Genomic DNA, 23,987 nt, shown 5'->3' on the forward strand with positions numbered 1-23,987 from the left:
AAAAAAAAAAAAAAGAGCAAGACTTGATGGCACAAACCTTTAATCCCAGCACTTAGAAAGCAGAGGTAGGAGGACCACCAAGAGTTCAAGGACAGAGCCGGGCATGGTGGTGCACACCTTTAATCCCAGCACTCGGGAGGCAGAGGTAGGAGGATCGCCAAGAGTTCGAGGCCACCCTGAGACTACATAGTGAATTCCAGGTCAGCCTGAGCCAGAGGCCAGAGTGAGACCCTACCTCAAAAACCAAAAAAAAAAAAAAAAAAGAGTTCAAGGACAACCTTGACATTACATAGTGAAATCCAGGTCATCCTGAGCTAGAGTGAGACCCCACCTGGAAAAAAAAAAAAAAAAAGAAAGATGGAAAAAAAGAGGGGGGAGGGGAGGGAGAAGGAGAGGAAAGGGAAGAAAGAAAGAAAACCCAAAGAGCCAGGCACAAGACTAACACAGAAGTACCATGAGTTCAGGCCAGCCTAAGCTACACAGTGAGTTCTAGGCCAGCCTGGGATACATAGTAAGCCCCTGCCTCAAAAATAAATTAACAAATTAATTAATTAATGCAAAATAAAAGCCAAGAGCTGGTGATGTAGCTCTGTGGTAGGGAACTTGCCTAGCATACACAACACCCTGGGTTAAATTACCTGTAAAAAGGATGGAAAGGGGAGAGAACAGGAGGGGAAAGGAACTGAAAGAGACAAAGAAAAAAATTAAAACTATTGTATTTTCAGTTTTTTAGATCCTTTTGGACTAGATTCTATAGGACTTCCCAAGTTCTCTACTTTACCTGTAGCCAATGGTTAATAACCAGACAAGACATGAGTTTCATAAGGCAAGTCAGGGATAGGGAAATGGCTTAGCAGTTAAGGCATCTGCCTGTGAAGCCTAAGAACCACAGTTCAATTCCCCAGGACCTACATAAGCCAGATGCGCAAGGGGCACATGTATCTGGACTTGTTTTGCAGTGGGTAGAGGCCCTGGCATGCCCATTCTCTCTTTCTATCTTCCTCTTTCTCTCTCAAATAAATAAATAAAAATACATTAAAAAACATAATTTTGGACAATGGCACACCCAGAAGCAATAGACTGTTACTAGAAAATTTTCAGTGCCAGAAATGAGATACCTACCAGTGAGCTATTTACTAGCAAGGGAGGTCCCTGATGCCCCAAAACATTATAGGTCATTGCCAAGGCTCTCCATTTCCCACCAGGAATAGATGGTAAAACCCTATTGCTGATGACTCCACATATTTGGAATGCAAGGTCACTGAGAAATCCTGCTGGAGCTGAGCTTAAAACCTCATCTGTGTAGAACAGCTGACAGAAAGCTGGAAAAAGCAATGCTGTATGTAGTTTCACAGGACAGAGAGAAATCACTAGTGGAGATAAACAACAGTGGACACTGCAAGCCTTATATTTGGCTAGCTAGGCCAATGAGCCAATGGTGCAATAGTGGCATGTCTGTTATGGGGGATATCAACCTCTGTTTAATTGGACTGAAGGCCCACTCCACAGGAGAATACATGCCTGATACTGAAAACCTATGACAGGGGAAGTCATGAACCCTAAGGATGTAACTTCTGCTGGTGTCTAGCTAATGTATATACTGTGCTCACCAAACTGCCCAGTAAGCACTTCTCTTAATGTGCATACCCATATATTAATGGTATTCTCACTTCTAGTTAGAGAAGCTTCTCTTTTCAGATGGCAGTGACCTTGGGATGACTCAGAAGGCACCATAGTCCTGAGAAGAAGTGACAGAGGAGTGCTCAGCACTGAAACATCTCTATCACACCTTCCAAGGCTCAGGGTCCACTGTGGAAAAGGTAGAGGAACAAATGTGAAAGCCAAAAGAAGGGTAGAACTCCTTACAATGCATTCTTCTAGCCACAAAATGGCCTGGATATCCATGACCACACAGTGTCTGACACTACCTACATAAGACCATCATTATAGGAGGAAATGATGATGACATCAAAATAAATGAGAGAACCAGGCGCACACCTTTAATCCCAGCACTTGGGAGACAAAGGTAGGAGGATCACCATGAGTTCAAGACCACCCTGAGACTACAGAGTAAATCCAGGTCAGCCTGGACTAGTGTGAGACCCTACCTCACAAAAAATAAAAAATAAGCCAGGCTTGGTGGCGCACGCCTTTAATCCCAGCACTTGGGATGCAGAGATAGGAGGATAGCCATGAGTTCAAGGCCACCCTGAGACTACATAGTGAATTCCAGGTCAGCCTGGGCTAGAGTGAGACCCTACCTCGCAATAAATAAATAAACAAATAAAAATACAAGACAGACTGATTGAGAGAGGAAAAGGGTATGATGGAGAGTGGAGTTGCAAAGGGGAAGGAATTACCATGGTTTATTGTCTATAATTATGGAAGTTGTTAATAAAAAAAAAACTGGAAGAAAAAAAAGACATTAGTTTCATAAGAATAGGTCCATTGTGGTGTAAGCAAAAAGAACTTGCCATGTATTCTCTCTTCACAGATACCATGGAGTTTAGACTCCAACTGCAAGAAAATAAAAATGCTAAATAAGCCAGGTGTGGTGGCCCTTGCCTTTGATCCCAGTACTCAGGAAGCAGAAGTAGGAGAATCGCTATGAGTTTGAGGCCAACCAGAGACTATATAGCAAATTCCAAGTCAGCCTGGGCTATGGTGATACCCTACCTTAAAAAAAAAAAAAAAAAAAAAAGGCCAACAGAGCCTTGCCAAGTAGACCTGGACAGAGCTCTACTCTGCTCTCATCTCTCATATTGTGCCCAGAATGTTCCAAGAGGGAGGACCCAGGTGTTGCACTGTATTGTGTCTGTCCTCATGGTCTTCTGAAGTAGAGAGGCCACAGGCTGATGAAATACTAAGAACACGACTGGGAGTAATGGGTCACTTATGGGTTTCTCAGCCTGGCTCAGCACTGTGACTAAAGCTACTTAAAACACTTAGTCTTTCTGGTCCTAATACTCTTCACATGCAATATACAAAGATATGTGAGTAAAATATCCCACCCCAACGTATGCTTCATTAGCAACTCAGAGGACTTAAGACAAAGGACAAAAGGCAGGGGAATCCATACCTGAAGGACATCTCTGGGGTTCAAGAGATGGCTCTGCAGTTAAGGTGCTTGCCTTTTAAGTCTAAGAACCTAGGGTCAATTCCTCAGGTGCTGCATGCATCTGGAGTTTGTTGGCAGTGGCTAGAGGCCCTGGAGTGCCCACTCTCCCTCTCAGTAAATAAATAAATAAAGGACATCTCTGTCACTGAAGTAAGCAAGGCTCTTCTGAAGCCCCCTAATGTGCCTGGTCTGAATCTAGACTGAGGTCATACTGACAGAGATTAGGAGCAAGGTAGCCTTCTTTTGCAGGTAGCAAGCACTTAGGTACACAGGCCCCAAGGAATATAAATGTCACCCTACCCTGGCAAGACTAATAGTCTGATTCAAGATAGCCATAATTTCCACCTTGTCTTTTTCTTGGCCTTCCTGTACCCTCCCCATCCCCTTCACCACCACTGGTTGGCCCTTTCTGAGTCTATGCTCTTCTGGATCCACTGACCAATCAAGATCCCCATAAACATTTGGACTTAACTGAGGCTCATCCCAACCTGAAGCCTAATTATATATCTAAGGTTTTATGACCTGTTGGGCATGGCAGCACACACCTTGAGGAGGTTGAGGTAGGAAGATCATGGTGAGTTTGAGGCCAGAGTGAGTTCCAGTTTAGCCTGGGGCTAGAGTGAGGCCCTACCTCAAAAAAAAAAGACCGAGCTGGAGAGACAGCTTAGCAATTAAGGTGCTTGCCTGCATAGCCAAAGGATCCAGGTTTGACTCTCTAGGACCCACGTAAGCCAGATGCACAAGGGGGCACATACATCTAGAGTTTGTTTGCAGTGGCTGGAGGCCCTGGCATGCCCATTCTTCCTCCCTCACTCCCTCTCTCTCTCTCTGTCCCTCTTTCTCTCTCTCAAATAAATAAATTAATTAATTATCTTTTTTTAAAAAGAAGACTTAGCAGATGTGGTGGTGTATACCTTTAATCCCAGCTCCCAGGAGGCAGAGGTAGGAAGATCGCCATGAGTTCAAGGCCACCCTGAGACTACACAGTGAATTCCAGATCAGCGTGGGCTAGAGTAAGACCCTACCTCAGGAAAAAAAAAAAAGACCTGATCTAAGTTATGATGTGCCATGTAGATGTTCCTGGATTTTCCATCTCCTGCCCCCGCCCCATCTCCCAGCTTGGAAGCTTTTCTACTTGACGTCTACTCTCTCCTAAAATAAATCTTTTAGGGCTGAAGAGATGGCTTAGCAGTTAAGGACTCAGGTTTGATTCCCCAGGACCCACTTAGGCCAGATGCACAAGGTGGCACATGTGTGTGGAGTTCATATGCAGTGGCTAGAGGCCCTGGAATGCCCATTTTCTCCCTCTCTCTCTCCCTCTCTCTTTCTCTTCCTCCATCTGCCCTTCCCTCCCTCTTTCTTTCAAATAAATAGAAATAAAATATTTTATTTTAGTTTATTTTTTATTGACAACTTCCATAACTGTAGACAATATCCCATGGTAATTTTTTTCCCTCCCTTCACTTTCCCCTTTGAAACTCCACTCTCCATCATACCCCCTACCCCTCTCAATCAATATTTTTTAAAATTTAAAAATAAAATAAATCTTTCATAAAGTACCCTTCTTCATGTCTATGTGTATCAATTCTGTGGTTAATTAAAGACAAGAACTTGAGAGTCACTGGCTTGGGGAAGTCTAAAGCCATAAGCCTAGAAAGGCATGAATCTCAACCCCCAAATAGTATCAAATTAATTCTGTCCACAGACAGACACAGACTGTCAAGAGTTTTCGATCACCTGACTGACTTGCTCTCCATAAGATATCTGTTCACAACACACTTCTCTTCACCCTCTCATGACCTGCCACCTGTTCCCCTCATCCAGGAAACTCAAGCAACTAAGTCTTTCTACAGCTCAAAATGCTACCACCATCTGGTTCTTTGAGTCTCATAACTTTGATATGGCTCCAGCACACATCACACATAAATAAATGTATTATGAAGCTGGGTGTGGTAGGGAATCACCTTTAATCCTAGCACTCAGGAGGAGAATCATCAGGAGTTCAAGGCCAGCCTGAGGCTATATAGTTCCAGGTCAGCCTGGGCTACAGTGAGACCCGCCTCAAAAAAACAAAAAAAAAAAGATTAAATAAATTCATTATCCCTTTTCTCCTGTGATTCTATCAAATGTCAACTGATTGCATAAAGATTACTAAATCTTCTGAGAGAAACGGGCCTACAAAGCGAAAGCTAAACTAGCTCTAAAGCTGTAATCAGGAGCTAAGGAGAGGGCTCAGCAGTTAATGTACTTGCTTGCAAAGCTTATCAGCTGAGTTCAATGTCCCAGTACCCATATAAAATCAGATGTACCAAAAGTCAGATGCACAAATTAGCACATGTATCTGGAGATTATTTGCAATTGCAGAAGGCCATAGTATGTCCAGAGATTCTCATTCATTCATTCTGTCTCGCACACAAATAAATGTAAGTTTTTGTTGTTGTTTTGGTTTTGCAAGGTAAGGTTTTGCTCTATCCCAGGCTGATCTGGAATTCACTATATAGTCTCAGGGTGGCCTTGAACTCATGGTGATCCTCCTACCTCTGCCTCCCGAGTGCTGGGATTAAATGCATGCATCACCATACCCGGCTTTAAAAGTGTTTTTTTTAAATAAATATGTAATCATACTCTAAGCTAACCATAGTCATATGGATCAGAAAGTTTTCACTATTAGTCTAAACACTTAAGCAAGGGGTATGGCACAGTGGATAAAGTGCTCACCACTCAAGCTGCAGTGCCTGAGTCAGATCCCCAGAACCCAATTAAAAAGATGGAAGCCATGGCCAGTTTCTGAAATGCCAGCACACTTAGGCTCTGGAAAAAGGGGAGGTAGAGGCAGGAGAATTTTCCAGAAGCTCATTGTGAGAGCAGCAAAGAACATGAGAGCAAGATCCAGCTCTGTCTCAGGCTGGTTCATCATACAAAAAAACAATAAATGTAATTCAGCATGTAAATGGACTGAAAGACAAAAATTACATGATCATCTCAATAGATGTAGAAAAAGCATTTGACATAATTCAATATTACCTTCATGTTAAAAATCCTAAAAAACTGGGAATAGAAGAAATATATCTCAACATAATAAGGGCTATTTATAACAAACCTACACAGTCAGCATAATATTAAGTGAAGGAAAAACTCAAAGAATTTCCACTAAAATCAAGAACAAGACAAAGGTGTCTACTTTCCCCACTTTTATTACCTACAGTATAGGAAGTCTTAGCTATAGCAATAAGAGAAGAGATACAAATAAAAGGGATACAAGAGAGCTAGTGATAGCTTAATGGATAAGGTGCTTGCCTGCAAAACCTAAGGACTCATGTTCCACTCTCCAAGACCCAGGTAAGCCAGACACATACAAGGTGACACAAGTGTGCAAGGTCACACATACGCACAAGGTAGCACACCTATTTGGAGTTCAACTGCAATGGTTGAGGCCCTGGCGTGCCAATTCTTTCTCCTCTCTCTCTCTAATTCTCTCTCTCATAAAGGTGTGTGTCACTACACCCAGCAAAAAAAAAAAGGGGGGGAGTACAACAGAAAAGGAAGAAATGCAATTATCACTATTTGTAGATATGATTCTATACATAAGGAACCCTAAAGACCCCACCAGAAAATTGTTAGAACTGATAAATGTTTTCAGCAGGATATAAACTGGACACACATAATTCAATCTTCCTATATACCAATAAAAATGTGCTTAAGATAAAATCAAGGAAACACTCCCATTCACAATTGCCTCAAAATGCTACCACCATCTGGTTCTTTGAGTCTCTTAACTTTGATATGGCTCCAGCACACATCAACACATAAATAAACATATTATGAAGCTGGGTGTACAAGGAGGAAATAAATCCTTATCTCTGACCACACAAAAGAATCAATATCAAATGGATATAAGACTTTAACATCAGACCTGAAACACTGAAATTGCTACAGGAAAAAGTAGGAGAAACACTTTAACATGTTAGCATAGGTAAGGACATTCTGAATATAATACCAGTAACTCAGGAAGCAAAACCATTAATCAACCACTGGGACCTCATGAAATTAGTTTTTGTACAGCAATGAACACTGAGAACAGAGAGACAGCTTACAGAATGGGAGAGAAATCTTGCCGGCTATACATCTGAGAGAAAAATACTGTCTAAGATATTATGGTGGTTTAAATTGAATGTATGTCCACCATAGACTCATGTGTTTTATTAAGCTTATAACTTGGGTCTCCAGCAGCCTGACTGCAGGAGGTGTCAGAGAGTAGATCAAGGGGTCTAGCCCAAAGGTGTGATTGAGGGTGGATCTGATTCCAGCCCAAAAGTGTAAAGACAGCAGTGTGAGCATTGGTGGAGTTCCTGTTTGCTGGCTGTTTTGGTTGTTTCCCTCTGCCTTAGAGTTGTAAAAGGGAATCATCTTCTTCCACCACTGATGGAACGTCCCCCTTGATCTGTTACCTTGAAATAAATCTCTTCCTCCCTATACTGAATGCTAGGTTGATGGCAATTTGGGAACTGAATCCTCCTGGAGGCAGTGTATTGTTGGGGGTGGGCTTATGGGTGTTATAGCCAGCTTTCTCTTGTCAGCTTTTGGCAAACTGTCCTATTGCTGCAGTCCATCTGATGTGGGGCAGGAGGTGATATCCACCCTCTGCTCATGCCATCATTTTCCCTTTCCATCATGGATGGCTTCTCTTTTCAGGTGGCAGTGACAACTGGAGTGACTCAAAACACACCAAAGTTCTGAGAAGTAAGAGACTACAGAGTGTTCAGCACTGAGATATCTCTATCACATTCTCCAAGGATCAGGGATCATTGCATTAGAGGTAGCAGAAAGAATATAAGAGCCAAAGGAAGGGGAAGAGTGCTTACAATACTGACTTCCAGAAAGAAAATGGCCATGACATTTATGGCCTTAGTGGCTGATGCTACCCATACAAGACCTGCTTAATAGAAGGGGGAAAAGGACATAAAATAGAAGACAATGCTGGAGAGATTGCTCAGTGATTAAGAGTTGCCTACCAAGCCTAACAAACCAAATTTGATTCCCAGTACCCATATAAAGCCAGATACACAAAGTGACACATGCATCTGCAATCCATTTGCAGCAGGTGGAGGCCTTGACATGCCCATTCTCTCTGCCTGTCTCTCTTCTCTTTCTCTTTCTCTTCCCCACCCCCTTGCAAATAAATAAATTGTATTTTTTAAAAAATAGAATAAACTAGTTAGAAACAAGATGGGATTTAGTGGGCAGGTTGAGAAGGGAAAAAGAGAGGGTGGTGGGAAGGGATTATGACTATGGTATATTGTCTAAATGTATGGAAGCTGTCAATAAAAAGTTTTTTATAAAAATAAGAAAACTGCCTCAAATGAGGTGAACAAGCAAGGACAAACCCAAATGTTGTCTTCTAACCTACACATGCATGCTGTGGTATGTGCTCTCTAATACATACAAAGATGAACACACACATACATACATGAACATACATACACCTAAATAAATAATAATATAATTTTTAAAAAATATAAAGCAGGATTTAAAATTAGTTTGTTTGTTTATCTATTGGGAGGGGAAGAGGCAGAGAGAAAGCCCACCAGGGCCTCCAGCCACTGCAAACATACTCCAGACCTATGCTCCACCTTGTGCATCTGGCTTATGTGGGTACTAGAGAATCAAACCTGGGTCCTTAGGCTTCACAGGCAAATGCCTTAACAGCTAAGTGATTTCTCCTGCCCTTAGTTTGGTTTTGTAATTTATTTTTACTTATTTCTTTTAGAGAGAGAGGTAGGTAAAGAGGGACAATGGGTGTGTCAGAGCCTCTAGCCACTGCAAATGAACTCCAGACACATGCACCACTTGTGCTTCCGGCTTATGTGGGTCCTGGCAAATCGATCCTGGGTCCACTGGTTTTGCAGACAAGTACCTTAACTGCTAAGCCATCTCTCCATCTCCCTTAATTTGGTTTTAACAGTACTAAGTATATGCAACACATTGGAAAAACATAAGAGGGAAGGGGAGTAAAGAAGACACAGGAAGAACCGTCACTTGTAAGACCCTTCCAACTGGGCATACAGGAAATACTCATTCTACTAAATCCAGCAAGCTCTTTGGTTTTAACTCCTTTGGCAATACAAAATCCAATTCTCAATGGACTTTGAAGCAAGATAAAGAAAACAGTAAAGGGAGGAGTATACTTAATAGGTTGATATTGCATATATGCAATTACAAAGATTGTAATGGGGAGGTAATATGATGGAGAATGGAATTTCAAATGGGAAAGTGTAGGGGTGGGGAGGGAGGGAATTACCATGGGATATATTTTATAATCATGGAAAATATTAATAAAAATTTTTTAAGAAAGAAAAGAAAACAGTATTTTCAGCTTCCAACTCACACCAAAGTCTTACCTGCATGCACCAGCACAAAGCCCCCACGTTTGTCTTTACAGGACTGCTTTGTTTCTAATTCTTTCACTGTTATTTTAACAGTGGAAACCTGAGATGATCTGGAAGGCAGCCCTTCTCCAGAACTCATCCCCTTCTCCATGGTCATTCTCCAAGATTATCATCTTCTATCAGGAAAAGGGCATACTTCTATCCAAAAGCAACTGCAGAAGAGGAGTTACCCTAGAGAAAAATAAGCAATGATAATATGATTTCTTTCTACCACTATGCACATCACTTATAAAAACTCATGCAAACAATGTTTAAAGTTCCTAAATTAGACAATAAGTAAAACATAAAAGGTTTAAAAATTTAAATTTCTAAGTGTGGGGGGAGGGAGGGAATTAACATGGGATTTTTTTTATATAATCATGGAAAATGCTAATAAAAAAAATAAATAAATAAAATTTAAAAAAAAATTTAAATTTCTGTCCACTTACAGTACTTGCCTATTGCGTGTGCTGTATGCATGTGTGCACACAGATGCATGTGACCTGTGCACAAACATGCAGAGGTCCCAGAATGACAATCAGTGCCCTACTGTATCTCTCTCCCACCATTTCCTTGAAACGGGGCCTCTCACTGACCCTGGAGCTTATTTTGCAGCTCAACTGCCTAAGCAATGAGGCCCAGCAATCCTGTAGCATCTGTGCCCCTCAGCACTGGGGTTACTGATGTGTAAAGCCATACCCAGCTTCTCAGATGGGTGCTGGGAATCAAACTCAGGAACTCATGCTTACACACATAGTACTCTTTCCCCAGCCCTGAAATTAAGATCCTTAAGACTATCAGTTTAATGCTACATGGCTCTATTATAACAAAAATGCTGCCAAAATTATATGACTAAACTAAGAAATTAAAATAGCACTGCAAATAGCAATGTGTTAACATGAAGAGTATTGTTTCTTTTTTTTCAATGTATTTTATTTATTTGAGAAAGGGGGGAGGGGTAAGAGAATGGGTATGCCAGGGCCTCTAGCCCCTGCAAATGAATTCCAGATACATGCACCATCTTGAACATCTGGCTTACGTGGGTCCTAGGGAATTGAACCTGGGTTCTTTGGCTTTGCAGGCAAGCACCATAACCACTAAGCCATCTCTCCAGCCTGAAAAATATTGTTTTTAAAATTATCCAAAGATGTAAAGTTTAAAACAATTTTGGGGATGGGGGAGATGGCTCAGAGGTTAAAGACACTTGCTTGCAAAGCCTGTCAGCCTAGGTTGGTCCAGGTTTAATTCCCCAATACCCAAATAAAGCCAGATGCACAAAGTGTTACACAGATCTAGTGAGTTCATTTGCAGAGACAAGAGACTTTACCATGCCTATTCATTTACATATTCCCTCTCCTGCTCTCTCCTTCCCTCCCCTGCCTCTGCTAGCAAATAAATGAAATTTTAAAATTCTGCAATTTATGTATAATTGAAAAAGGAGCCAGGTGTGGTGGTGCATGCCTTTAGTCCCAGCACTTGGGAGACAGAGGTAGGAGGATCATCATGAGTTCAAGGCCAGACTGAGACTAAATAGGTCAGCCTAGGCTAGAGCAAGACCCCACCTTGAAAAATCAGAAAAAGAAAAAGTAATGGACGGGGCTTCATGGCAGAATCCTATAATCCCAACACTGAGGAGGCAGGGGCAGGATTACAAGTAATCTAAACTGGGGAGGGGGTAAAATCACAGGGCTGTTTGTTGAGGTAGACTTTCATGTACCTGGATGACCTCAAACACCACACCAAGGATGATCCTGAACTTCTGATCTTCTCTATTCTCCGATGGAGTCCTACCATACCTAGCTCTGGACTACACAGTTGATACCAGAGCTGTCAAACCTCGGTATCAAATCCTGGGCTTTGTGCATGTTAGGCAAGTTCTCTACCAACTGAGCTATATCCCCAGCCTAAAAACAATTGGCTTTTGATTTCTACATAAAAGAGTAGAGGGCTGAAGAGATGGCTAAGCAGTTAAGGCACTTGCCTGCAAAGCCTAAGGGCCCAGGTTTGATTCCCAGTACCCAGTAAACCAGTTGCACAAAGTGACACAGACATCTGTAATTTGTTCGTAGTAGCTAAAGGCCATGGCATGCTTATTCCCCTGCTCTCTCACACGTGAGCGTGCGTGCACGCACACGCACGCTCTCACGCGCTTCCCCCCCCCTCAAGTAAATGAATAAAATAAAATAAAAATTTGAGGAAAACAAAGAGTACAGATGGGGAAGGAGGAAATCACAACTTTATTATTAAATATCCCTGTATTTTTAATCATACTTGTTACTGCAAAATCATAACTTGAGACTGATGTAGCATATATATATATATATATATATATATATATATATATATATATATATCTAACATTAACCCAGAAGACAACTGTGTTATGCTTGAGTTAAGCATTAGGTAACACTCAAATGAAATGTTTCCAATAGTAGGGGCTGGGAAGATAGCTCAGCAGTTAAAGGTGCTTGCTTGTAAAGCCTGTCAACCTGTGTTCAATTCCTCAGTCCATGTAAAGACACATGAACAAAGTAGCGCATGTATCTGGAGTTCCTTTGCAAAATATTTCCAATAGAAAGAGATGCATAGGCACTTAACAGTTTTAAGAGAGGTGGTAAAGTCAAATGAAATGTTTCCAATAGTAGGGGCTGGGAAGATAGCTCAGCAGTTAAAGGTGCTTGCTGGTAAAGCCTGTCAGCCTGTGTTCAATTCCTCAGTCCATGTAAAGACACATGAACAAAGTAGCGCATGTATCTGGAGTTCCTTTGCAAAATATTTCCAATAGAAAGAGATGCATAGGCACTTAACAGTTTTAAGAGAGGTGGTAAAGTGCTTGCCTAACATGCGCAACATTCTAGGCTTGACCACCAGCCCTACACAATTAAAAATTGATTTATTATTCTTGCATATGTATGCACATGTTGTATATGTATATGTGTGTGCTTGTGTGTGTGTACACACACATGGAGGCCAAGGACCACCACCAGGCATCTTCCTCAGAAGCTTTTTCAGTACACAAATTCAAGCTCTCATGCTTGCGTGGCAAGCCCGTTAACCCACTGAGCCATTTCCTTAGCCCCCAGTATTTTTTAATTATTTACTTGCACGTGTGTGTGTATGTGTGCGTGTGTGTGTGAGAGAGAGAGAGAGAAAGAGAGAGAATGGGCAGACCAGGACCTCTTGCCTTGGTGTAAATGAACATCAGACACTTGCTCCACTTTTGTATCTGCCTTATGTGGGCCCAAGAATTTAACCTGGGCCTGCAGGTTTTCCAGGCAAGTACTTTAAACACTAAGCCACCTTCCCAGTTCCAGCCCCCAATATTTTTAGTTTTTAAAAACTTCTACAGAGAGACAGGAATGGTGGTACACACCTTTAAACCAGCACTTGGGAGGCAGAAGTAGGAGGATCGCCATGAGTTTGATGCCAGCCTGAGACTACATACTGAATTCCAGGTCAGCCTGAGCTAGAGTGAAACCCTACCTCAAAAACAACAACAGGGCTGGAGAGATGGCTTAGCAGTTAAGTACTTGCCTGAGAAGCCTAAGGACCCCAGATCAAGACTCGATTCCCCAGGACCCACGTTAGCCAGATGCAAAAGGGGGCATACGCATATGGAGTTTGTTTGCAGTGGCTGGAAGCCCTGGCGCGCCCATACTGTCTCTCTCTATTTGCCCCCCTCTCTCTCTCTTCTCTCTCTCTCTCTCTCTTTGCCTCTCTCTCTCTCCCACCCCCGTCACTCTCAAATAAATAAAAAATTATTATAAAACAACAACAAAAAAATCCTATGGGGCATTTTTGTACCGGCTTTACTTTTGAATAATAAGTTTCAATATGAACATTTCTCAATTTCCTACCAGTAATGGTATCAAAATTCATTACGATTTTTATTTTTAAACATTGATAAGCACATGCCTAGCTTGCACAATGTCCTAGAATCTATTCCCAGTAACACACACACACACACACACACACACACACACACACAAATAACATTATTATATTACCCAATCATGTAATTCAATTCCTTTACTTAAGAGGCTGAGGTACAAGATTAAGAATTTGAGGCCAGCTTGAGCTATATAGGGAGACCTTTCTCAAAAAATACAGTTATCGGGCTGGAGAGATGGCTTAGCAGTTAAGTGCTTGCCTGTGAAGCCTGAGAACCCTGGTTCAAGGCTCGATTCTCCAGGACCCACGTTAGCCAGATGCACAAGGGGGCGCACGTGTCTGGAGTTCAGTTTGCAGTGGCTGGAGGCCCTGGCCCGCCCATTCTCTCTATCTGCCTCTTTCCCTCTCTCTCTCTCTCTCTCTCTCTCTCTCTCTCTCTCTCTCTCTCTCTGTCACTCTCAAATAAGTAAAAATAAACAAAAAAAATTAAAAAAAAAATACAGTTATCATATAACCCAGCAAATTCCATTCCCAGTTATATACTCAGAAAATTAAAATCAAGCTGGGCGTGGTGGCTCTCACCTTTAATCCCAGCACTCAGGAGACAGAGGTAGGAGGATCTCCATGAGTTCAAGGCCACCCTGAGACTGCATAGTGAATTCCAGGTCAGCCTGGGCTAAAGTAAGACACTACCTCAAAAAACTAAAAAAAAAAGAGAAAATTAAAAATATGCCCATTCAAAAATTTGTTTCCCGGGCTGGGAAGATGGCTTAGCAGTTAAGCGCTTGCCTGTAAAGCCTCAGGACCCCGGTTCGAGGCTCGTTTCCCCAGGACCCACGTTAGCCAGATGCACAAGGGGGCACATGCATCTGGAGTTCATTTACTGTGGCTGGAGGCCCTGGCGTGCCCATTCTCTCTCAGTCTCTCTCTGCCTCTTTCCCTGTCTATCTCTTTCAAATAAATAAATACAAAAATTTGTTTCCAGATGTCTACAGAATTATCCATAGCTAAAATATGGGATCAAGTTAGGGCTGGTGGCACACACCTTTAATCCCAGCACTCAGGAGACAGAGGTAGGAGAACTGCTATGAATTTGAGGCTACCCTCAGACTACATAGTGAATTCCGGATCAGCTCTGGCCTAGAGTGAGAGCCTACCTCAAAAAAAAAAAAAAAAAAACACTTCCGGTTAAGATGTCAGGTAGGTACCACGCCAAAGCAGCCTTTTGGGGAAAAAAAGACCAATAAAACTCAGCAAAATACACACTTTTACTAAAAGGTGAGGTGTACAGGAAATTGAAGCAGCAGCTAAGAAGTAGAAGAGATCCAGAGCATCCAGAGCCCCCACAGGCCAGCAAAAGCGGCCCAGGCAGCTCCGCCAACCACTGCGGCATCAGCATCCACACACCACAAAGCCGCCAGACTCGGCTTCAGCCACAGGACAAGCCAGGTGCAGGGAGCTTCCACTCACACCGGAGCTCTCCACAACTAGGGAAACGTGAAGAGAGAGTGGCAGTGAGCAACGGAGCAGCAGACCACAAGTTGAAGAACACTTGGAACAGTGAGAGAACCAGAGCAGCTCCCCCACCACCTGAGCCCAGCTCAAGCGAACAGAGCAGCGTCCCAGGACCCAGCCACGCCAACTTGGGCATACAGCGGGACCCAAGCAGAAGCAGGGTCCAGCAGCACCATCAGCACCTCCAGCACCAGTAACAGTGGCCCCAACAGCAGCAGATCCAGTAGCAGCAACAGCGGCAGACCCAGCAGCAGCAGCTTCAGAGGCAGCAGCGGCAGTGGACCCAGCAGAAGTAGCGGACCCAGCAGCAGCAGCTTCAGCAGCACCACTGGCTCCAGAAGTGGCAGCTACAGCAGCAGCAGCAGCAGAGGCAGCAGCAGCGGTGGGCCCAGCAGCAGCAGCTTCAGCTGCTGACAGACCCAGCAGAGGCAGCCTTAGTAACAGCAGTTCCAGCAGCGTGGGTGCTGATCTGCAGGGCCACAGTTGCCAGGCTCAGTTTGCCCTGCAGGAAAAGCCAGTGCCCAGCTCTAGAAATCAGAACAGCAGCCCAACAGACCAGGCAGCAACTTCACTGAAACCAAAATCATCCAAGGTAACTGGGATTGCACCAGGGAAGGGTCTCACATGGTCACAAGCTGACTTGGATCCCTCAACAGACCAGAAATCTTAACCTCTTGGTTGATAGAGGATCTGGTCATTATAATAACTACTCTGGCATACATACTTGGGGCTGTTTTTGATTGAATGGGTACAGTGTTTAGTTAACTTTTAAAATCTACATATATTTTATTCCACTCAGCCTACTTGAATACTCCCATAGCAGGGAAATTCAACCCCTAGAAGCACCTTTGTAGATACTCTGAGAGTTTTAAGAGCCACACCAAACACGTAAAGCTCCTATCCGGAAAATATATAACATCAAATCAATTGATACAGGTAAAAATACCCAGCTAGCTAGAAAATCCAAGCATGAATTTAATCCAAGATGCAAAAATATATACATTATCACACAAGAAACACTAAAAAGCAAGATGATATAAATCCACCTAAAAGTATTAATGCATCAGAAATGACCTACAGTGAGAACGAGATAGAGGAAATGCCTGAGAAAGATTTCAAAAGAATGATTGTAAATATGTTCAAAGAAGTCAGAGAACAAATCAAAGGAGTCAAAGAGGAACTTAAGAGGAAATCAAAGGAATCAAACAAAACGCAGGACACCAATTTCATGAAATAAAGAACTCAATACAAGACATAAATAAGGAAATGGAAATAATAAAGAAAAACCAGACAGAATTACTAGCAATGAAGAACACAGTTATTGAAATAAAAAACTCTGTAGAAAATCTCACAAGTAGAATGGATGAAGGAGAGGACAGATATCTAAGCAGGAATACCAGGTGGCAAATCTAATACAGTCCAACAAAGAGAAAGACAAACTTATAGAAAAGTATGAGTGGGAATTTCAAGATTTTCGGGACACTATGAAAACATCAAATATACGAATTCTGGGCATAGTAAAAGGAGAAGAATGCCACTCCAAAGGCACAGTAGGCGTCTTCAACAAAATCATAGAAGAAAATTTCCCCCAAATTGGGAAAGAGGTGCCAATGCAGATACAGGAAGCCTTTAGAAACCCAGCCAGACAAAACCTGGAAAGAACCTCTCCTCGCCATATTATAATCAAACTTCCAAACACACACACCAAAGAAAAAATACTGAAAGCAGTTAGAGAGAAAAATCAAGTTACCTACAAAAGCAAGACCATCAGGATTACAGCAGATTATTCAACACAAAGCTAGAAGGGCTTGGAGCGATATATTCCAAGTTCTGAAAGATAAAAACTGTAAACCAAGGTTACTTTATCCTGCAAAGCTATCCATTCAAATAAGACAGAGAAATAAGGACATTCCATGACAAAAGCAGGTTAAAGGAATATTTGAAGACAAAACCAGCTCTACAGAAAATACTTGATAGAATCCTCCATGCTGAAGAAAAGGAAAAAAGCACACATGTAAGGAACCTAGAAAAAATAGGCAATACTCAAATACTAGTTAACCGAAGAGAGCACAGGTAGAACCTGAACCACAAAAAATAAAAAATTGCAAACATAAATACACACCTTTCAATAATATCTCTTAATATCAATGGCCTCAATGCCCCAACGAAAAGACATAGGTCTGCAGACTGGGTTAAAAAGCAGGATCCTACAACTTGTTGTCTCCAAGAAACTCACCTTTCTACAAAGGAGAGACATTATCTTAGGGTAAAAGGTTGGAAGACGGTGTTTCAAGCAAATGGGCCTAGAAAACAAGCAGGGGTTGCTATCCTAATATCTGACAAGGTAGACGTTAGTCAAACGTTAGTCAAGAAAGATAAAGAAGGTCACTTTATATTGATTAAGGGCACACTCCAACAGGAGGACATTACAATCCTAATATATGCACCTAACATGGGGGCTCCCAAATTCATCAAACAAACACTATTAGAACTAAGGTCACAGATAACAACAAACACAGTGGTGGTGGATGACTTCAACACCCCACTCTCATCAATTGACAGGTCATCCCAGGAAAAAATAAACAGGCAGGCATCTGGACTAAATGAGGTCATAGAAGGAATGGACCTAGCAGATATATACAGGACATTTCATCCAAAGGCTGCAGAATATACATTCTTTTCAGCAGCACACGGAACATTCTCTAAAATAGACCATACATTAGGACACAAAGCAAATCTTAACAAATTCAGGAAAATTGAAATAATTCCTTGCATTCTATCTGACCACAATGGAATTAAACTACAAATCAGTAGCAAGAAAGGCTATACAGCAAACACAAAATCATGGAAACTAAACAATACACTACTAAATGAAGAATGGGTCAATGAAGAAATCAAGAAGGAAATCAAAAAATTTATAGAGTCAAACAATAATGAGAACACAACATATCAAAATCTCTGGGACACAATGAAGGCAGCTCTAAGAGGTAAATTTATAGCTTTAAGTGCCTATATTAAGAAACTAGAAATGCGCAAGTAAACTACCTAATACTTCACCTTAAAGCCTTGGAAAAAGAAATACAGGCAAACCAAAAAATCAGTAGACGGGAAGAAATTATAAAGATTAGGGCAGAAATTAATGAAATAGAAACAAACAAACAAAAAAAATCCAAAGAATTAATGAAACAAAGAGTTGGTTCTTTGAAAGGTTAAACAAGATTGATAAACCCTTAGCAAACCTGACCAAAAAAAGAGCAAAGAGACACGAATTAATAAAATTAGAGATGAAAAAGCTAACATCACAACAGATGCCAAAGAAATTCAAAAAATCATAGGGATATACTATAAAAGCATATACACCACCAAGTATGAAAATCTCAAAGAAATGGTTGAGTTCCTTTATTTATATGGTCTACCTAAATTACATCAAGATGAGATTAATCACTTAACTAGACCTATAACAAGCATGGAGATCCAAACAGTTATCAATAATCTCCCAACTAAAAAAAGCCCAGGCCCAGATGGATTCACTGCTGAATTTTACCCGACCTTTAAGGAAGAGCTAACATCACTACTTCTTAAGCTTTTCCAGGAAATAGAATTCTACCAAACTCCTTCTATGAGGCCAGCATCACCCTGATACCAAAACCAGGAAAAGATAGAACAAAAAAAGAAAATTACAGACCAATCTCCCTCATGAACATTCATGCAAAAATTCTCAACAAAATATTGGCAAACAGAATACAAGAGTATATCAAAAAGATCATTCACCCTGACCAAGTAGGCTTTAACCCAGAGATTCAGGGATGATTCAACATACGCAAATCTATAAATGTAATACATTATATAAACGGGTTGAAGGACAAAATTCACATGATCATCTCATTGGACGCAGAGAAAGCATTTGACAAAATCCAACATCCCTTCATGATAAAAGTCCTACAGACACTGGGAATAGGAGGAACATATCTCAATATAATAAAGGCTATTTATGACAAGCCTACAGCCAACATATTACTAAATGGGGAAAAACTGGAAGCTTTTCCACTAAAATCAGGAACAAGACAAGGGTGTCCACTGTCCCCACTTTTTTTTTTTTTTTTCTAGGTAGGGTCTCACTCTAGCCCAGGCTGACCTGGAATTCACTATGGAGTCTCAGGGTGGCCTCGAACTCATGGCGATCCTCCTACCTCTGCCTCCCGAGTGCTGGGATTAAAGGCGTGCGCCACCACGCCCGGCTCCACTTTTATTTAATATAGTTTTGGAAGTCTTAGCCATAGCAATAAGGCAAGAGACATACATAAAAGGGATACAAATTGGAAAGGAAGAGATCAAGTTATCATTATTTGCAGATGACATGATTCTATACATAAAGGACCCTAAAGACTCTACTAGCAAACTGTTAGAGCTGATCAAAACCTACAGCCATGTAGAAGGATACAAAATAAACACACAGAAATCAGTAGCCTTCATATATGCTAACAACACACACACAGAGGATGAAATCAGAGAATCACTTCCATTCACAATTGCATCAAAAAAAATAAGGTACCCTTGGAATAAACCTAACCAAGGAAGTAAAGAATCTCTACAATGAGAACTTTAAGACACTCATGCGAGAAATTGCAGAAGACACTAGAAAGTGGAGAAACAGCCCTTGTTCCTGGATTGGAAGAATCAATATTGTGAAAATGGCAATCTTACCTAAAGCAATGTACACATTTAATGCAATCCCTATCAAAATTCCAAAGGCGTTCTTCATGGAAATACAAAAAACAATCCAAAAACTCATTTGCAATCAAAAAAAACCTTGAATGTCTAAAATAATACTGAGCAACAAAAATAAGGCTGGTGGTATCACCATACCTGATTTTAACCTATATTACAGAGCCATAGTAAAAAAAAAAAAAAAAAAAAAAAAAAAAAAAAAAAAAAAAAAAACAGCGTGGTACTGGCAAAAAAAACACACATGTAGATCAGTGGAACAGAATAGAGGACCCAGATGTAAACCCAAGTAGCTATAGCTACCTGATCTTCGATAAAAATGCCAAAAATACTCATTGGAGAAAAGACAGTCTCTTCAGCAAATGGTGTTGGGAAAACTGGATATATATCTGCAGAAGGATGAAAATAGATTCTTCTCTCTTGCCATGCACAAGAATTTAGTCCAAATGGATCAAAGACCTTAACAGCAGACCGGAAACTCTGAAACTGCTAGAGGAAAAAGTAGGGGAAACCCTTCAACATATTGGTCTTGGCAAAGACTTTCCGAATACAACCCCAATTGCTCAGGCAATAAAACCACAGATTAATCACTGGGACCTCATGAAATTACAAAGATTTTGCACTGCAAAGGACACAGTGAAAAAAGCAAAGAGGCATCCTACAGAATGGGAAAAAATCTTTGCCAGCTATATTTCTGATAGAGGATTAATATCTAGGATATACAAAGAACTCAAAAAGTTAAATAATAAGGAATCAAACAAGCCAATCAAAAAATGGGCTATGGAGCTAAATAGAGCATTCTCAAAGGAAGAAATACAAATGGCATATAAGCATCTAAAAAAATGTTCTACATCACTAGTCATCAGGGAAATGCAGATTAAAACTACTTTGAGATTCCATCTCACTCCTGTCAGATTGGCCACCATCACGAAAACAAATGATCATAAATGTTGGCAGGGATGTGGAAAAACAGGAACCCTTCTACACTGCTGGTGGGAATGCAATCTGGTCCAGCCATTGTGGAAATCAGTGTGGAGGTTCCTAAACCAGCTAAAGATTGATCTACCATATGACCCAGCCATAGCACTCCTAGGCATATATCCAAAGGACTCATCTCATTTCCTTAGAAGTAAGTGCTCAACCATATTTATTGCTGCTCAATTTATAATAGCTGGGAAATGGAACCAGCCTAGATGTCCCTCAACTGATGAGTGGAAAATGAAGATGTGGCACATTTATACAATGAAGTTCTACTCAGCGCTAAAGAAAAATGAAGTTATGAAATTTGCAGAAAAATGGATGGACCTGGAAAGGATTATACTAAGTGAGGTAACCCAGGCCCAGAAAGACAAGCGCCACATGTTCTCTCTCATAGGTGGATCCTAGCTACAGATGACTGGGCTTCTGCATGAGAATGAAAATACTTAGTAGCACAGGCTAGTAAGTTAAAAGGGAGACATAAAGGGAAGAGAAAGGAAGAGAGGAGGGTACTTAATAGGTTGATTTTGTATATATGTAAGTACAATGATCAAGATGGGGAGGTAATATGATGGAGAATGGAATTTCAAAGGGGAAAGTGTGGGGGGGAGGGAGGGAATTAACATGGGATTTTTTTTTATAATCATGGAAAATGCTAATAAACATTTTTAAACAATAAATAAATCTCCAGTCTCATACCAAGCATAGTGGCACATTCCTTTAATCCCAACACATGGGAGGCAGAGGGAAAAAAAAGTGGGAGCAATCCAAATGTTCATCAAGTCGCAATGGATTAATAAATACAATGTGGTACATTCATACAGTGGATTATCAGTGAGCCACTGGAAACTGAAAGCCAAGCACAAAAAACTGCCTACTATGTGATCGCATTTACAAGAAATGTCTAGAATAAGCAAACTTAAAGTGGCAGAAATTAGATCATTATTAGTGACTTACGGATGGAGAAGAAATGGCAAATGATTGCAAATGTAGAAACTCCTAAAAATGTGTCACTGGTGGAAATCAGGCCAAGTCCTGCTCTAAGTTACTCCATATTGTGTAAAACAGCGGCTTTCAGGCTGTGCCTTGCCTGGGTGATTTCCTTTTACTAAGCTCAATGTTGAATATAAATGCAGAGGCAGTAGCACCTGCTGTGCAGGCAGACACCAGCACTTGTCCAGACCACTCATGAAACACAGACTGAAAAAAAACGTATTCCTTCAAGTGAAAAGGTACCGCTTATAAACTCATCCAAGAAAAATGGGGCTTATAAACACATGGATGTACTATAACCATATCAGAAAACCAGGCCTGAGAATTTGCATACACCTTACTGGAAGAGTACAGCACTCTCATCTGGATACCACAGAGGACAACTGACATGATGATGATGGCAGACTCTGCCAATCTATCATCTGAATGCCCTATGTATACAAGAAGGAACTAACAGCAGAGAACTCCCAAATGCCCCTGAGGCTTCAGCTTAGTCCTGACAAGCCTACAAAAAATGCCATCTCTTCACATACCCACCATCCACCCAGACCCAGTCCTGCACCTTGACTCAACCCTAAGATTCAAGCTCAATTCTGGTGCCCTACCGCAGCTCTCCAACTGGGTTAGTAAACATGTAACCACTAGCAGTCAGTGAAATGCAGATTAAAACTACTTTGAGATTCCATCTCACTCATGTCAGAATGGTTATCATCATGAAACAAGTGACAATAAATGCTGGTGAGGATATGGAAGAAGAGGATCCCTTCTACACTGTTAGTGGGGATGCAATCTGGCCCAGCCATTGTGGAAATCAGTGTGGAGGTTCCTGAAACATCTGAAAAGAGATTAACCATATGACCCAGCTATACCACTTCTAGGCATATATCCTAAGGACTCATCTCACTACCTTAAGAGATTTTGTTCAACCAAGTTTATTGCTACTCTATTGACAACAGCAAGGAAATGGAACCAGCTTTGATGTGCCTCATCTGATGAGTGGATAATGAAGACGTGACACAATTATACAATGGATTTCTACTCAGCAGTAAAGAAAAATGAAATTATAAAATCTGCAAGAAAATGGATGAATCATGAAAGGATTATACTTAGTGAGGTAACTCAGGCCCAGAAAGACAAACGTCACATGTTCTCTTTTATGTGGATCCTAGCTACAAATGACTGGACTTCTATGTGAGTAGGAATAAAACTGAGTAGCATAGAGAAAGGGAGGGAGGGAAGGGGGACTTAATAAGATGGTATTATAGATATGTAAGAAGAACAGATTAATGGGAGTGTAAAGGCCTAAGTGAGGTGTGAGGAAGAGACTGAGTAAAGGAAAGGTGGAGCAAGGGCTAATCAAAATTCAAAAGGATATAAAGTAAGTCATATAAAAACCTACTTTTCGGGACAAATTCACACCCAGAAGCCATAGATTATTAGTAGAAAATTTTCAGTGCCAGGAATAGGATACCTTCCAGTGACTTGTTGGACAGGGAGGTCACTGATACCCCCAAAACATTACAGGCCATTGACTAAGGACCTAGATTCAACTACCCAGGACCCAACTAAGCCAGGTGCACATGGTGGCAAAGGCAGCTAGAGTTTGTTTGCAATAGCTAGAGGCCCCGGAGTGCCCATTTTCTCCCCACCCCTCATAAATCTCATACATAAGGGCTGGAGAGATGGCTTAGCAGTTAAGCGTTTGCCTGTGAAATTTAAGGACCCAGGTTAGAGGCTCAATTCCCCAGGAACCACTTTAGCCAAATGCACAAGGGAGCACACGCACCTTGAGTTCATTTGCAACAGCTGGAGGCCCTGGAAGGTCCATTCTCTTCCCCACCACCACCTCTTTCTCTGTCTGTTGCCCTCTCAAACAAATAATATAAATAAACAAATAAATAAGCAAACACTGGACAAAGAGCCAAGCATAGTGGCAAAGACCTGTAACCCAGCACTGAGGAAGCAGAGGTACGAGGACTTCAGAATGTTTGAGGCCATTCTGATCAAGGCCATGGTGAGACTTTCTCTCAAAAAAAAAAAACCTGAGAAATTGAATAGATATTTCTCCAAAACTATAAAGGAGCCAGTAAGCCAATGGAAAAAATAATAAAAAAATTTAGGATTATGAACCATTAAAAACAGCCGAGCGTGGTGAAGCATGCCTTTGATTCCAGAACTTGGGAGACAGAGGTAGTAGGATCACTGTGAGTTTGATGCCAGCCTGAGACTACATAGTGAATTCCAAGTCAGCATGAACTAGAGAGAGATCCTACCTGCCTACCTGGAAAGACCAAAAAAAAAAAAAGAAAAAGAAAAACCCTAACTATCCATCAACTGGTTTA

The 23,987-nt window shown here is 41.3% G+C and overlaps 1 protein-coding gene across 10 annotated transcripts in view; it reads right to left on the reverse strand.

Annotated features, from left to right (window-relative positions):
* Tasp1 (taspase 1) overlaps window positions 1–23,987 on the reverse strand; it is a 314,575-nt gene that overhangs the window by 288,917 nt on the left and 1,671 nt on the right. For 9 of the 10 annotated variants that reach the window (XM_045157512.1, XM_045157513.1, XM_045157519.1 and 6 more), the window contains exon 2: window positions 9,517–9,735. In XM_045157512.1, coding sequence (XP_045013447.1) covers window positions 9,517–9,661 — 145 coding nt within the window. In that variant the 5' untranslated portion in view covers window positions 9,662–9,735. Of the gene's footprint in view, window positions 1–9,516; window positions 9,736–23,987 lie in introns of those variants that run through there. The other variant, XM_045157518.1, reaches the window with a different exon arrangement.

The sequence above is a fragment of the Jaculus jaculus genome, chromosome 8 (genome assembly GCF_020740685.1).
Source record: "Jaculus jaculus isolate mJacJac1 chromosome 8, mJacJac1.mat.Y.cur, whole genome shotgun sequence".
Classification (NCBI taxonomy): Eukaryota; Metazoa; Chordata; class Mammalia; order Rodentia; family Dipodidae; genus Jaculus; species Jaculus jaculus.